At 49.7% G+C, this 16,389-nt stretch overlaps 2 protein-coding genes across 19 annotated transcripts in view; both read left to right on the top strand.

The window, feature by feature from the left end:
- The window catches only part of ST6GALNAC6 (ST6 N-acetylgalactosaminide alpha-2,6-sialyltransferase 6), a 23,301-nt gene extending 12,488 nt beyond the window's left edge, over positions 1-10,813 (top strand). For 11 of the 18 annotated variants that reach the window (XM_031654541.1, XM_031654542.1, XM_017949978.3 and 8 more), the window contains 3 exons: positions 3,686-4,092; positions 8,535-8,642; positions 9,347-10,813. In XM_031654541.1, coding sequence (XP_031510401.1) covers positions 3,686-4,092; positions 8,535-8,642; positions 9,347-9,599 — 768 coding nt within the window. In that variant the 3' untranslated portion in view covers positions 9,600-10,813. Of the gene's footprint in view, positions 1-3,685; positions 4,093-8,534; positions 8,643-9,342 lie in introns of all 18 variants that reach the window. The other 7 variants (XM_009189111.3, XM_009189112.2, XM_009189106.2 and 4 more) reach the window with 4 other exon arrangements.
- The window catches only part of AK1 (adenylate kinase 1), an 18,447-nt gene continuing 12,848 nt past the window's right edge, over positions 10,791-16,389 (top strand). The window contains exon 1 of the mRNA XM_009189105.2: positions 10,791-10,947. The gene's annotated coding sequence lies outside the window, so the exon portion shown is untranslated. The remainder of the gene's footprint in view (positions 10,948-16,389) is intronic.

Here is a 16,389-nt window from a genome sequence, read left to right as displayed (position 1 = left end):
GTGTGACCTTGGATAAGGGCACTGCCCCTGTCTGGGCCTCAGTTCTCTCCAAGTCCCCACGCTTATTGCTAATATCCTACCATCTCCTGAATCAGAATCCTTTGGAGAATGTGTTTCTGTTTTCACTGCTCTCTGTCTCTGCTGGGGAAGCCCACACAGGCTTGGGAGCAGAACACTGGGACATTTGACAACACAAAAGCATTAATAATACCAGCTGCCCTTTATCAAGTGCCTGTATGTGCCAGGCACTTTGATCACCAGTAATCTTCCTCAGACAAACCCTGTGAGGGCAGCATTATTATCTCCCTTGGTGAGATGGAGTAGCCAAGGCTCAGAGAGGTGAAGTCATTTGTCTAAGGCTACAGAGTGAGGGAAGGAAGAGGATGGTATTTTCCTACCCCCTGCTAAGTTGCAGCTGCAGAGAAAGGCCAAAGTCATTCTTGGAGACTTCTGTTGGCCTTGGGTAGCAATGAAATTCAGGTTGTATTTCTGGGGTTCACCCTGTAGTACCTCTTTCTCCTTCCTCACTGACCCTCCTATATTTTCTTCAGGGCCTTTGCATGCAGAGTGTAGAGCCCAGGATCTGGACATACCCTCACTAGGAAGGGGCACATTAGCAGGTGTTTGGAGACAGGTTAACACCTAAGTGAGTCTTTCTCTACCCTAAGAACCCTTGAAAGAGGAATAAAATGGGACAGCTTGAGTGTGGGTGATGTGGAAAGGAGAGACAGAGCCTGGCTTGCAGTGCTTCCAGCATCACAGGGGAAGCCAAAAAAACTAGCACTCAGAAAAGTGGAAGCGCCAGTCGAGGTACGTGGGATGTGTTGCTGGATCTTGGAGTAAGGGCTCAGGGAAGGCTGCCTTGGGGGAGGTGGCATTTGAGCTTAGCCTTAAAGGGTGAATGGGAATTCCATGGGCAAAAAATAGGCCCCAGAGAGCATGTGGTTCCAACCCATTCATTTCAGCCATGGAGAAACAGCCCCAGAGTGGCTTTCATACCTTCCTTAATAACAAGGTGGTTCTTGTTTCTGGGTGTGGTGGAAATGTCGTGGGTGCTTTTTGGAAGATGTCCACTTTGGAGAGCTGGGGATCTGTGGTAACATAGACTTGGGTTCAAATCCTGGCACTGCACTTCTCCACTTCGTGACCTTCTGTTCTCCCACTTGTTGACTCTGACCCAATTGAATAGCCTTCTTTTGGTTTTCAATGTACCACCTTTATTTCCACATTGGAGCCTTTGTGCTGGCTGTTTCTCCTGCCTTGAATATGTTTCCCTAGGTGGTCCTTCTTCATTCTTCATATCTCAGCTCAGAGAGGCGTTTCTGTTACAGCTGGACAGATTCTTCTTGCCTGCTGCCCAGAAAAAACCAATACACTGAGACTGCAGGTGTTGCAGCAGAGAAAGAGTTTAACAATCGCAGGGCCAGCCAAGTGAGGAGACAAGGGATTATTTCTCAAATGTGCCTCCCCCAGAATTTGGAAGCTAGGGTTTTTTTAAGGATAGTTTGGCAGGCAGGGGAACTAGAGAATGGTTGGGGATGAAATCATAGGGGTGCTGAAACTGTCTTCACCCACTGAGTCAGTTCCTGGGTGGGGGCCATGGGTCACTGGTCTGGTTGGCATCCATTGGTCTACCAGATTGAAAGGTCTGAAAAATATCTCAGGCCAGGCTCAGTGGCTCATGCCTGTAATCCCAGCACTTTGGGAGGCTGAGGCAGGCAGATCACCTGAGGTCAGGAGTTCAAGACCAGCCTGACCAACATGGAGAAACCCGTCTCTACTAAAAATACAACATTAGCCGGGTGTGGTGGTACATGCCTGTAATCCCAGCTACTCGGGAGGCTAAGACAGGAGAATTGCTTGAACCCAGGAGGCAGAGGTTGCAGTGAGCCGAGACTGTGCCATTGCACTCCAGCCTGGGCAACAAGAGTGAAACTCCGTCTCAAAAAAAAAAAAAAAACCTCAAACACTCAGGTTTTACAATAACAATGTTATCTATGTTAAAAACAACAATGATGTTATCTATATTTTAAAAAGCAAATTAAGAAACAATGACTGGTTATAATTCAACTATAGCTATATCTTAGCAGAAAAGCAAGCTAAGAGATAATGACTGGTTATAGTTTATGCCTACAGCTTGACAGAAAGATATGCGGGGGGTGAGATAATCAATTATTACTGACCACCTTCTATCGAACTGACTATATGGAGGCAATCATGCATATAGGACAAAGGAAAAGGAAAATAAGTAAAGCAAATGATTTTTACTATACCTATATCCTAGCAGAGTCCAGGCCTCTATCTCAGTTGTTACCTTGTGGCCTTTTATTAACTTCACAAAGGCATTTTTAGTTCCCAAACAAGGTAGAGTTCAGTTTTGAGAAGGGGCTGTTATCATCTTTGCTTTAGAGTTAAACTATAAAATAAATTCCTCTCATGGTTAGTTTAGTCTATGGATAGGAATGAGCAAGGGTGGTTAGATTGTGAGGTCAGAAACAGGATGGTGTCAGTTATGTTAGATTCCTTTCCCAAATTAGATTCTTTTTTTTTTGAGACCGAATTTCACTCTTGTTGCCCAGGCTGGAGTGCAGTGGTGTGATCTCGACTCACCGCAACGTCTGCCTCCCAGGTTCAAGCGATTCTCCTGCCTCAGCCTCCCTAGTAGCTGGGATTACAGGCATGTGCCACCACGCCCTGCTAATTTTGTATTTTTAGTAGAGATGGGGTTTCTCCATGTTGGTCAGGCTTGTCTTGAACTCCTGAGCTCAGGTGATCTGCCCGCCTCGACCTCCCAAAGTGCTGGGATTACAGGCATGAGCCGCCGCACCTGGACTTCCAGGCCACCTTTCTAAAGTAGCTCCGGCGGCAGTTGCTCTTTGGTCACTTGCCCCTGTTTCCCCTCCCTTCCCCTCTCCTCTCCCCCTTCCCCTCCCCTTTCCCTCTCCCCCTCCCACTCCCCCGTCCCTCCCCTCTCCCCCTCTCCCCCTCCCCTTCTCCCTCTCCTCTCCTCTCTTTTCCTTTCCTTTTCCCCTCTTTCATTTCCTTTCTTTTTTTTTTCTTTCTTCTTTCCTTTCCTTGTTTCTTTTCTTCCTTCTTTCCTTTCTTTCTTTCAACAAGAGTCTTGCTCTGTCACCCAGGCTTAAATGCAGTGGTGCAATCTAGGCTCACTGCAACCTCTACCTCCAGGTTCAAGCAATTCTGGTGCCTCAGCCTCCTGAGTAGCTGTGATTACAGGCACGCGCCACTACGCCTAGCTAATTTTTGTATTTTTTGGTAGAGATGAGGTTTCACCATATTGGCCAGGCTGGTCTCAAACTCCTGACCTCAAGTGATCTGCCTGCCTCGGCCTCCCAAAGTGCTGGGATTACAGGCGTGAGCCACCGTGCCTAGCCATTTGCCACTGTTTTCTTTTTTTTTTCCTGGCATGTATTATGTGCATTCTTATCTGTCTCTCCACCTGTTTCTTGAAGGCAGAAGCCTGATCTGTTTTGCTCCTTGCTCTGCCCCAGGACTTGGCCATTAACCAGCTTGCTATCAATGTGTGTTGAACGTTGAATGAACGGGCCTCCGTTTCCCTTTCTTTAAAATGGGCATAACAATTCCTGGGTCCTGGAGGCCTGGATGTATGGAGCACAGGGCCCAGCACAGAGTGGCCGTGATAATGTTGACTTTCCTTGTCCCCCAGACGCTGCCCTCTCGGTGCCACCAGTGTGTGATTGTCAGCAGCTCCAGCCACCTGCTGGGCACCAAGCTGGGCCCTGAGATCGAGCGGGCTGAATGTACAATCCGCATGAACGATGCGCCCACCACTGGCTACTCAGCTGATGTGGGCAACAAGACCACCTACCGCGTCGTGGCCCATTCCAGTGTGTTCCGCGTGCTGAGGAGGCCCCAGGAGTTTGTCAACCGGACCCCTGAAACCGTGTTCATCTTCTGGGGGCCCCCGAGCAAAATGCAGAAGCCCCAGGGCAGCCTCGTGCGTGTGATCCAGCGGGCGGGCCTGGTGTTCCCCAACATGGAAGCATATGCCGTCTCTCCCGGCCGCATGCAGCAATTTGACGACCTCTTCCGGGGTGAGACGGGCAAGGACAGGTACCAGCCTCCCGCCTGCCCCCTCTGTCCAGCCCTGTGCTCCTTCTCAGCATGCCCCATCCAGAGGGCCTGTTGCTCCCAGCATGCGCTGCTCTGAGGGGTAGTCAAGTCCTGCTGTCCTCTGGTTGGGCCTCCTAGGATAGTTCTCTTCATGTCCAGCTGTTCACATGGGTCCTTTCCACATCCTCTGCATGGCCTGGTTTGTCCAAGAGGGCTTCCTCGTGGCATACCTTGCTCTGAGGGCACAAGGGCTCCCACCCAGCATGCTCTGCTCTGAGGTTGCACAGTCACTCCTAGCATCTTTCTAAGAGAAGCTCCCCATAGTGCACCCAATGTAAAGTCTTGACTGTTCCCGGCATGTCTTGCCTTAAGCACACAGTTGCTCCTGGCATGCTGTGTTCCAGGTATATATCACTCCCAGCATGCCCTGCTGTGACTAATCTCCCTAGGAAAGCTAGGCCAGTGCTGCCCAATAGAAATCTATGTGAGTCACATATGTAATTTATTTTCATAGTAATCACAGTGAAAAATTAGTGAATAGCTGTGTACAGTGGCTTGTACCTGTAGTCCTAGCTAATCAGAAGGCTGAGGCAGGAGGATCACTTGAGCCTAGGAGGTCAAGGCTGCAGTGAGCCACGATGGTGCCACTGTACTCCAGCCTGGGTGACAGAATGAGACTACATCTTACATCTCTTTAAGAAAAAGTAGTAAAAGCAACTTTTATATATTCTTTTAACCCAATATGTTCAACATATAGCTCCTGTACATATTTTGTTAGATGTATACCTAGATATTAAAACAATTTTGGAGCTATTATAAATGGTATTAATATTTTTTTGTTCCCAAATATTAATTGTTTTTTTTTGTTTTTGTTTTTGTTTTTGTTGAGACAGAGTCTTGCTTTGTCGCCCAGACTGGAGTGCAGTGGCCGGATCTCAGCTGACTGCAAGCTCCGCCTCCCGGGTTCACGCCATTCTCCTGCCTCAGCCTCCCGAGTAGCTGGGACTATAGACGCAAGTTTAGTAGAGATGGGGTTTCACCGTGTTAGCCAGGATGGTCTCGATCTCCTGACCTTGTGATCCGCCCGTCTCGGCCTCCCAAAGTGCTGGGATTACAGGCTTGAGCCACCGCGCCCGGCCCCAAATATTAATTGTTAATATATAGAAATGGCATATAGAAATTGATTTTTGTGCAGCCGGGCGCGGTGGCTCATGCCTGTAATTCCAACACTTTGGGAGGCCGAGGCGGGCGGATCACGAGGTCAGGAGATCGAGACCATCCTGGCTAACACGGTGAAACCCTGTCTCTACTAAAAATACAAAAAATTAGCCAGGTGAGGTGGCGGGCGCCTGTAGTCCCAGCTACTCAGGAGGCTGAGGCAGGAGAATGGCATGAGCCGAGATCGCACCACTGCACTCCAGCCTGGGCGACAGAGCGAGACTCCATCTCAGAAAAAAAAAAAAAAAAGACATTGATTTTTGTGGCTGGGCGTGGTGGCACGTGCCTGTAATCCCAGCTACTCGGAAGGCTGAGGCAAGAGAATTGCTTGAATCCGGGAGTGAAGGTTTCAGTGAGCTGAGATCGCGCCATTGCACTCCAGCCTGGGCAACAAGGCGAGACTCTGTCTCAAAAAAGAAAAAAAAGAGAAATTGATTGGCTCACTGCACCTCCACCTCCCGGGTTCAAGTGATTCCGTAGGTTTTTTGTAGCTACTTTGATCGGGGTAGCTGTAGGTTTTTTGTAGCTACCCTTTATCAGGCTGACGAAATTCCCTTCTCTTACTAGTTTCCTGAGAATTTTTATTATTACAAGATATTGAATTTTATGAAATGTTTTTCTGCAGCAATTTATATGATCATGTGTTTTTTTTTAAGACTATTAATATGGTGGATTATATTGACTGTTTTGTTTTTATTTTTGTTTTTGTTTTATTTGAGACAGGGTATCCCTCTGAGGCCCAGGCTGGAATGCAGTGGCATGATCATGGCTCACTGCAGCCTCCACCTATCAGGCTCAAGTGATCCTCCCACATCAGCCTCCCTAGTAGCTGGGAGTACAGGCATGCAACACTATGCCTGTAATTTTTGTATTTTTAGTAGAGACGGAGTTTTGCTGTGTTGCTCAGGCTAAGATTTTTGAATATTGAATCAGCTCTGCACTTCTGGAGTAAACATCATTTCTTTGGGATGTATGTATTTATTTTTTATTTTATTTATTTTTTGAGATGAAGTCTTATTCTGTGGCCCAGGCTGGAGTGCAGTGGCGTGATTTCGGCTCACTGTAACCTCCGCCTCCTGGGTTCAAGCGATTCTCCTGCCTCAGCCTCCCAAGTAGCTGGGACTGCAGGTACGCGCCCACCACGCCTGGCTAATTTTTGTATTTTTTTAGTAGAGACGAGATTTCACTATGTTGGCCAGGCTGGTCTCGAACTCCTGACCTCAGGTGATCCACCTGCCTCAGCTTCCCAAAGTGTTGGGATTACAGGCGTGAGCCACTACACCTGGCCAAGGGATGTATTTATATATATACAAAATATTAGCAAATCATATCCATCAGAGATTTTTGTGTTCGTGTTCATGAGAGGTATTGGTCTGTAGGTTTTTCTGGTGCTGTTTTTGCTTGATTTTGGTATCAGGGTCATGCTGGCCTCAGAAAATGAATTGGGAAATGTTCCTTCTTCTATTTTCTGGAAGAGACTGTGTAGAATTGTGCTTCTCTTTAAGTGTTTGGTAGAATTTGCCGGCGACAGTATCTTGGCCTGGAGAGTTCTTTTTCAGAAGATTTTAAACTGTGAATTCAATTTCTTTATTATAGGATATTCAGGTTATCTATTTCATCTTGAGTAAATTATGGTCATTTATGGGTTTTAGGGAACTGGCTCATTCTATCTAAGTTGTCAAATGTCTGTATGTGGTTGTGGAATTTTCTTATTATCCTTTTAATGTCTATAGGGTCTATGGTGGTGATTTTCTCTCTTTTATTCCTGATATTGGTGATTTATGTCCTCTCTCTTTTTCTTTGTCAGTTTTGCCAGAGGATTTTGTTTTTGTTTTTGAGATAAAGTCTCACTCTCCCACCCAGGCTGGAGTGCAGTGGTATGATCACAGATCACTGCGTAGCCTCAACCTTCTAGGCTCAAACAATCCTCCCACCTCAGCCTCCCAGGTAGCTAAGACCACAGGCACGTGCCACTACACCTGGCTAATTTTACATAGATATATATATATATTTTTTTTTTGAGACAGAGTCTCACTCTGTTGCCCAGGTTGGAGTGCAGTGGCACAATCTCGGTTCACTGCAACCTTTGCCTTCCAGGTTCAAGCAATTCTCCTGCCTCAGCCTCCTGTGTAGCTGCGATTACAGGCACATGCCACCATGCCCTGCTAATTTTGTATTTTTGGTAGAGACAGGATTTCACCATGTTGGTCAGGCTGGTCTTGAACTCCTGACCTTGTGATCCACCCGCCTCGGCCTCCCAAAGTGCTGGAATTACAGGCGTGAGCCACTGCGCCCAGCCTATTTTTTTTTTTTTTAGATGGAGTCTCACTCTGTTGCCCAGGCTAGAGTGTAGTGGTGCAGTCTCGGCTCACTGCAACCTCCACCTCCTGGATTCAAGCAATTCTCCTGCCTCAGTCTCCCATGTAGCTGTGACTACAAGCACGTGCCACCATGCCTGGCTAATTTTTGTATTTTTAGTAGAGACAGGGTTTCGCCATGTTGGCCAGGCTGATCTCGAATTACTGACCTCAGGTGATCCGCCCACCTCAGCCTCCCAAAGTGCTAGGAGTACAGGCATGAGCCACCACACCTGGCTGAGTTTTAATTTTCTGTAGAGATGAGGTCTCACTATGTTCCCCAGGCTGGTCTTGAAGTCCTGGGATCACAAGTATGAGCCACCACGCCTGGCCTCCCTTCTTTTTTCCATACTACCTGAGAAATGCAGTGTGTAGTTATACAGACAGCCCATCTCAATCACACATGGCTGGTGGCCACTGTAGTGTGAGCACAGCTCTTGGTTCTGGGCTACTCCTTCTGGCCTAGCTCTGAACTGCAGTCACTCCAGCATGAACGTATCTGATTAGTCTCCCTTTAGGAGTCTGCTTCTAGCATGGGCACAGCTGTTTTCAGCATGCTCGATCATCATAGTCACTCAGCCTGCCCAACTGTGACCCGGCTCCCCAGGAGACAGTTCATTTTCAGCATGCCCTGTTCCTGTTCTTCCCCTCAAAGGAGCTCCCTCCACACCCCTCACTTCTGCCCGGACAGCCCTCTGCCACACGCCATGCTCCCACACGAGGCTGGACTTGGGGTAACCAAAGTGGGGGTGGGGCCCCAATGGGTGGATGGGAGGAGTTCCAGGGAACTCCACGTGGGTGACCCTGGATCACCTGCTCCCATCTCTGCCTGCATGCACCCTCATCGTGACCCCTATTCATCCCCAGGGAGAAGTCTCATTCGTGGTTGAGCACAGGCTGGTTTACCATGGTGATTGCGGTGGAGTTGTGTGACCACGTGCACGTGTATGGCATGGTCCCCCCGAACTACTGCAGGTGAGCCCTCCTTGCCAGCGCCCTCCCAGGACAACACTCCGGCACTGGCCGCAGGATGGAGCTGGGAGGGCTGGAAACCTTGGCTGAAGGTGCCTTTGAGGGCCTCTGCTTCATTGTTTTCAAACTGTTCTGCAGAGATCTAGACTTCTTCTGCCTCCTCAGGGGCCTCCACTCCAAGTTCAGCCAGAGTTTATTTATAAATAATAACTATTAGTAGTAGCATTATATATGAAAAGCCCACTAGGGGACAGCTATACTCTACTGAGTACTGACCAGGTACCAAGCATGGCTACATGTAGTCTCTCACTTACTCCTCACAGCAACCTTATGGGATAAGAACTGTTATTCTTCCCATTTATTAAATGAGAAAAACTGAGGAGTATGTTTTATGAGTAGCCAGAGGTCCTCCAAACAGCAGGAAGAGGGACCAGGCTCCAGTGCCCACAGCCCTCACCACTGCTCTACACTGCCGCCCTCTTGGGGAAAGGAAAAAGTGCCACTGCATTTAAAAAAAAAAAAAAAAATTTTGGTGGTTACAAACCTAGTCCACCCTGCACCCATTTTACGGATGGGGATACCGAGGCCCCAGGAGGTGTGGGGATTTCTCTTATTGAGGTCCTATGGCAGGCAAGGGGCTGAAAGGGCAAGGACCCTGCCAGCGCCCACCCTGCCCTGGTGACTCCCATCTATTCTGTCCCAGCCAGCGGCCCCGCCTCCAGCGCATGCCCTACCACTACTACGAGCCCAAGGGGCCGGACGAATGTGTCACCTACATCCAGAATGAGCACAGCCGCAAGGGCAACCACCACCGCTTTATCACCGAGAAAAGGGTCTTCTCGTCGTGGGCCCAGCTGTATGGCATCACCTTCTCCCACCCCTCCTGGACCTAAGCCACCCAGCCTGTGGGACCTCAGGAGGGTCAGAGGAGAAGCAGCCTCCGCCCAGCCGCTGGGATAGGGACCACCTTCTGGTCAATCAAAGCTCGCCGGAGTGTCTCCCAGCCAATCAGGGCCTTGAGGACGATGTATCCTCCAGCCAATCAGTACCTGGAGAATCTGTTGGCCAATCAGGGATTTGGAAGTCTATGTGATTAATCAGGGGTGTCTTTCTTGTGCAGTCAGGGTCTGCGCACAGTCAATCAGGGTAGAGGGGTATTTCTGAGTCGATCTGAGGCTAAGGACATATCCTTCCCCATGAGGCCTTGGTTCAGAGCCCCGGGAATGGACCCCCCAGTCACTCCCCACTCTACTGGGATAATGAGGTCCTGTCCCAAGGAGCTGGGAACTTGGTGTTGTCCCCTCAATTTCTAGCACCAGAAAGAGAGATTGTGTGGGGGTAGAAGCTGTCTGGAGGCCTGGCCAGAGAATTTTTGGGGTTGTGGAGGTTGTGGGGGCGGTGGGGAGGTCCCAGAGGTGGGAGGCTGGCATCCAGGTCTTGACTCTGCCCTGAGCGACCTTGGACAAACCCTTCCCCCTCTGTGGGCATCCTTCTGCCCACGCCAGTTTCCAGTGCGGAGTCTGAGACCCTTGCCACCTCCCCTACAAGTGCCCTCGGGTCTGCCCTCCCCATCTGGACCCCCCCAGCCACACTATCCCTTGCTGGGAGGCTCAGCTCTTTGGGGGGTCTGGGGTGACCTCCCCACCTCCTGGAAAACTTTAGGGTATTTTTGCGCAAACTCCTCTAGAGTTGGGGGACTCTGAAGGGAATGGGACAAACCTTAAGCTGTTTTCTTAGCCCCTCAGCCAGCTGCCATTAGCTTGGCTCTTTAAGGGCCAGGACTGCTTTTCTGCCCTCTAGCGGGGAGGTTTTCCAACTGTTGGAGGTGCCTTTGGGGCTGCTCCTTTGTCTGGAGCCACTGGGGGCTTCCGAGGGTCTCCCCCGACCCCCTGTCATCCTGGGATGACTGCCGGGAGCTGTGTCGCCTGGGTTCTGTCCCCTGGCTCTGTTATCAGGCACTTTATTAAAGCTGGGCCTCAGTGGGTTGTGTTTGTCTCTTGTTCTTCTGGAGCCTGGAAGGGAAGGGCTTCAGGAGGAGGCTGTGAGGCCGGGGGGACCAGATGGAGGAGGCCAGCGGCTAGCCATTGCACACTGGGGTGATGGGTGGGGGCGGCGACTGCCTCAGACTTGGTTTTGTAATGATTTGTACAGGAATAAACACACCTACGCTCCGGCTTCGTGTCCTGTGTCTCCTGGGTCAAGCACAGCCTTCTGGCCCAGCGCTGCATGTGGCCTCAGGACTGCGTCTTCCAGTTGGGGGATTCCAGTAAAGCGATCCTCAGCTTTTGCAGAGCCAGTGGCCAGTGAGGTGTGTATTTTGCATCTTGAGTGGAGGCCTGGGGACTCTGAGGATGGTGGGGGCGTGTGGAGCCAGGCCCATCTGGCTTTTCCTGTCCCCACCTCACCCTGCCTGTGTGACCTTGGGCAAGTCATTTCGCCTCTGAGAGCCCCAATTCCTTCAAGGGCAAAAGGAGACCAGACACCGCCTTCAAGGAGCTCAGGTTCCAGGGAGGGAGGAGCCCCATGGTGCACTAGGAAGAATTCGCACAGAAGCTGGGAGAAGAGTTTGAGCAGTGAGTGCAGAAGGGGTGGGGGAAAGACAGCCCAGGCCACAGAGCCAGAGGTCTCTCAGCTCCTTAAGGGTCTGGGGACCTGATGACTGGGAGCTGCGATTTCCTGCCAAACCCAGCAGGAGGGGGCCTGGCGGGCTGTAACGCTGGCAGGGATGTGGTGAGTGGTAGTCTCCGAGTTGCCACCAGCCTCTCTGCAAAAGGGCTGTGTACTCCAGGTTGGCAGGAGGCAGGGGTCTGTGACTCCAGAGATTACAAACTGTTTGGGCAGATAAGATGCCCTCAGGGGCGAGGCCTAACAAAGAGTCTGCCTGTGTAAGACACCGGCAGGCAGCCTGCTGGGATCTCCCAGGGCTCCTGAGCTGCTGGGGACAGGAAAGAGAACCCTTCTGGGCACTGGGCCAGCCAGGATGGTGGCGATTGGGGCTGGAAGGCATGAATGGCACCTTGCATCTGCCTCTCAATTCACGTAGCCAATAAGCAGCCGTATGCTGCGCACTGTATTAGGGACAGTTGATGAGGGCAGGAGTGTCTGGTGGGAGGAGTGGCCCACAGAGAAGCTTCATGGTGGGATCCCCAGCTTCACCCAGTAGGCAGTGAGGCTACAGCAGGAGGGAGCAGTGAGACATGAGACTGCCTGGGGCCAGATGGCACAAGGCAAGGCCGTAAATGTCAGTCTGAGGGGGCAAGAGCCTTGATCTTTCTTGTCTTGCTTAGAGAAGTCAAATGGGACCACAGCAGAATGGGCAGGAGGCTGACAGGTAGCATGGCCCAGGGCCCAGGGGCTGACCAGACATAGTAACAGTGGCAGTGGGGCCGGGGGTGCTAGAGAGACTGGGACTCCATGTAAAGTCTACATGGGGAACAGAAAGCTGTGCATGGGCATGGGGATATGGGAATATGGCACCCATCCAACCCCATGCAAAGGCTTCTGGGAACCTGGGTCCAGGAAGAGGTTTTTTTTTTTTTTTTTTTTTGAGACAGAGACTCGCTCTGTCACCCAGGCTACAGTGCAGTGGCGCAATCTAGGCTCACTGCAACCTCCACCTCCCAGGTTCAAGCGATTCTGCTGCCTCGGCCTCCTAAGTAGATGGGATTCCACAGGCACATGCCACCATGTCCAGCTAATTTTTGTATTTTTAGTAGAGACAGGGTTTCACCATGTTGGTCAGGCTGGTCTTGAACTCCTGACCTCATGATCCACCCACCTCGGCCTCACAAAGTGCTGGGATTTCAGGTGTGAGCCACCACATCCGGCCTTCCTCTTTTTTTTTTTTTTTTTGAGATGGAGTCTCACTCTGTCACCGAGGCTGGAGTGCAGTGGTGCAATCTTGGCTTGTTGCAACCCCTGCCTCCCGGGTTCAAGTGATTCTCGTGCCTCAGCCTCCCAAGTAGCTGGGACTACAAGAGCTTGCCACCATGCCTGGCTAATTTTTGTATTTTTAGTAGAGACGGGGTTTCAGCATGTTGCCCAGGTTGGTCTTGAACTCCTGGCCTCAAATGATCCGCCTGCCTCGGCCTCCCAAAGTGCTGGGATTACAGGCATGAGCCACCGCACCCAACCCCGGCAGAGGTTTTGAGGTAGAATTCCTCCCAGAGTGCTGTGGCTCTTCTCTCTGTCCCCGGGGGAGGGAGAGGTCAGTAGGAGGGGTGTCAAGAGGGGGTCAGTTCCCCAGGGGGAAGTTCAGTGGAGCATCAGGAGGTGGGACTCTGGTGGGCCTAGTCCCCAACTCCTCAATCTCTCACCCCCTCAGTGGGACCCAGTGGAGACTGGCCCACTCATTGCTAAAGTGAGCTTCCTGAAGCCTCCCTCATCACAGCCCTCTTTGCCCTGAAACCTTCACTGGCTCCCTGTTCACTGGCCAGCTCCAAACTTACAGACTTGTCTGGCGTTTGAGGCCTTCCTGCACCTCCATCTGCACCTGCACCCCCTCCTGGGTACCTCAGTGAGGCTAGTGCTTCCTCACCTCTGTGCAGAGGGCCCTACCCCCACCCCTCCTTGGGAGGGGGCGCCTCCCACCAGCTGCAAACCTATGAATGGCAGCCGCTCCTCTCTGGGCTTCCCGTCCAGCTGTTTCCTGATCCATTCCATTTCCATTCCAATCCATTCTTCAGGTCCATTCCATCCCTTCCGTCCATTTCCTTCCTTCCTTCCTTCCTTCCTTCCTTCCTTCCCTTCCCTCCCCTCCCCTCCCCTCCCTCCCCCTCCTCCTTCTTCTTCCTTTCCTTCCACCTTCCTTCCTTCCTTCCTTCTTCCTTCCTTTCTTCCTTCCTTCCCCTCTTCCTTCTTCCTTCCTCTTCCTTTTCCTTCTTCCTTCTTCCTTTTTCCTTCTAACGCTCTTCCTTCTTCCTTTTTCCCTTCTTCCCTTCCCGTCTTCCTTCCTTCCCCTCTTCCTTTTCCCTTCTTCTTCCTTCCTTCCTTCTTCCTTCTTCCTTCCTTCCTTCTTCCTTCCCTTCCCTTCTTCCTTCTTCCTTCCTTCCTTCCTTCCACTTCCCTTCCTTCCTCTTCCTTCCTTCCTTTCCTTCTTTCCTTTCCTTTGAGATCTTTCAGATCTTGTTAGTCCATTCCTTCAGGATTCCATGTCCACCCAGCTAATTTTTATATTTTTAGTAGAGGGTGGGGTTTCACTTTGATGGCCAGGGTGATCTCACACTCCTGGCCTCAAGTGTTCTGCCCTCGGCCTCCCATAGTGCTGGGATTACAAACATGAGCCACCGCGCCTGGCTGGAATTTTTTCTTTAACCAAAATATTTTCATTTTAATTTTGTTCCTAAATGTCACAAGCTACAAAATATTTTAAAATATTTTTTAAAAATTGGTTTCATTTTTCTATGTTTCTGTTTTTAGATTTTTTGATCATAAAACAATACAAATGATAGAAGATAGAAAGGGAGGGTATTGCCGAGTCCTATTAGGGTATAATCTTCCCGATCTTTCCTCCATGCAATTTTTTCTTTTTCTGAGACAACATCACGCTCTGTGTCTCAGGCTGGAGTACACTGGTGTGATCACGGTTTACTGTAGCTTTGACCTCCTGGACTTGAGCAATCCTCCCGCCTCAGCCTCCCGAGTAGCTGGGACTATAGGCAGGCACCATCACACTTGGATAATGAAAACTTTTTTTTTTTTTTTTTAGAGACAGGGTCTTGCTATGTTGCCCAGGCTGGTCTCAAACTCCTGGGCTCAAGCAATCCTCCTGCCTCAGTCTCCCAAAGTGCTGGGATTACAGATGTGAGCCACGGTGCCCAGGCTCCATGCAATTCTTTTTTCTTTCCCTCTTCCAGTTTTTCTGTCCCTCTGTTTTTTTCTTTTCTTAGCTTATACCTGGGAAATAAAATTCTGAAACGTTAATATTCCAGAATTGGTAGAAAATCCATAGTTCACATGCAAATAAAATAAAAGATACTTAAAACTGATTTTTTAATTAATTAATTAATTTATTAATTTATTTATTTTTTGAGACGGAGTCTCGCTGTGTCTCCCAGGCTGGAGTGCAGTGGCGCGATCTCGGCTCACTGCAAGCTCCGCCTCCCGGGTTCACGCCATTCTCCCGCCTCAGCATCCCAAGTAGCTGGGACTACAGGCGCCCGCCACCACACCCAGCTAGTTTTTTGTATTTTTAGTAGAGACGGGGTTTCACCATGTTAGCCAGGATGGTCTCGATCTCCTGACCTCGTGATCCACCCGCCTGGGCCTCCCAAAGTGCTGGGATTACAGGCTTGAGCCACTGCGCCCGGCCTGATTTTTTAATTAAAAAAAATTACTTATTTTATTTTAAAACTTGCGGCAAAAAACATATAACAGAAAATTAATCATCTTAACAATTTTCACACTGTTGGATAGCAGGGCTCCAAAACTTCGTCATTTTGCAGATCTGAGACTCTGTACCCATTAAACAGCAATCCTCCCTTCCTCATCCTCCCCGGCTCCTGGCAGCCACTATTCTACTTTTTTTTCTATGAGTTTGACTCCTTTAGATACTTCAATGTAAAGGAATCATACAGTATTTGCTTTTTTGTGATGGGCTTATTTCACTTATGTAATGTCCTCAAGATTTATCCATGTTAAAGTTGTTATATATATATATATATATATATATGCTCATTGTATGGGAAAACAAAAATGCTTGGGTGGCTGGGCCCTGTGGCACACACCTGTAATCTCAGCACTTTGGGAGGCCAAGGCAGGAGGATTGCTGGAGCCCAGGAATTTGAGGCTTCAGTGATCTATAATTTTGACATAGCACTGCAGCCTGGGCAACAAAGTGAGACCCTGTCTCTTAAAAAAAAAAAAAAGAAAGAAAGCCTGGGGGACTGGGCGCAGTGGCTCACGCTTGTAATCCCAGCACTTTGGGAGGCCGAGGCCGAGGCAGGTGGATCACTTGAGGTCAGGAGGTCGAGACCAACCTGGCAAATATGGTGAAACCCTGCCTCTACTAAAAATACAAAAATTAGCCAGGTGTGGTGGCACGTGCCTGTAGTCCCAGCTACTGGGGGACTTGAGGCAGGAGAATCTCTTGAGCCCGGGAGGCAGAGGTCGCAGTGAGCCAAGATTATGCCACTGCACTCCAGCCTGGGCAACAGAGTGAGTCTCCGTCTCATAAATAAATAAATAAATAAACAAATAAATAAAATAATAAAATGCCAGCTGGGCGTGGTGCCTTACGCTGTAATCCCAGCTCTTTTTTTTTTTTTTTTTTTTTGAGACGGAGTCTCGCTCTGTCCCCCAGGCTGGAGTGCAGTGGCCGGATCTCAGCTCACTGCAAGCTCCGCAAGTATGCAAGTATATTTGTGTGTGTGTGTGTGTGTGTGTGTGTATAAAATCTATTCTCAGACTTTTCTCTTTTTTTTGCACCTTAACTCTACAAAGTTAAAATTACATTGTCTTACAATCAAATTGAAAACATCTTAGAGTGGGTGAAATGAAACAGGACAGAGAGGACAGGTGTGTGCCTACGACCGCCTGGCTAGAGGTGACACTTCCACTTCCTACTTAAAGGCTTCTCCAGGCTTTTTTTTTTTGAGATGGAGTTTCACTCTTGTGGCCAAGGCTAGAGTGTAATGGCATGATCTCAATTCACTGCAACCTCTGCCTCCCAGGTTTACACCATTCTCCTGCCTCAGCCTCCTGAGTAGCTGGGACTACAGGTGCCACCACCACGCCTGGCTAGTTGTGTTTT

Source organism: Papio anubis, chromosome 13 (genome assembly GCF_008728515.1).
Source record: "Papio anubis isolate 15944 chromosome 13, Panubis1.0, whole genome shotgun sequence".
Taxonomy (NCBI): domain Eukaryota; kingdom Metazoa; phylum Chordata; class Mammalia; order Primates; family Cercopithecidae; genus Papio; species Papio anubis.
Note: the sequence above shows the minus strand (reverse complement) of the source record. Positions and strands in the feature narration are given on the sequence as shown.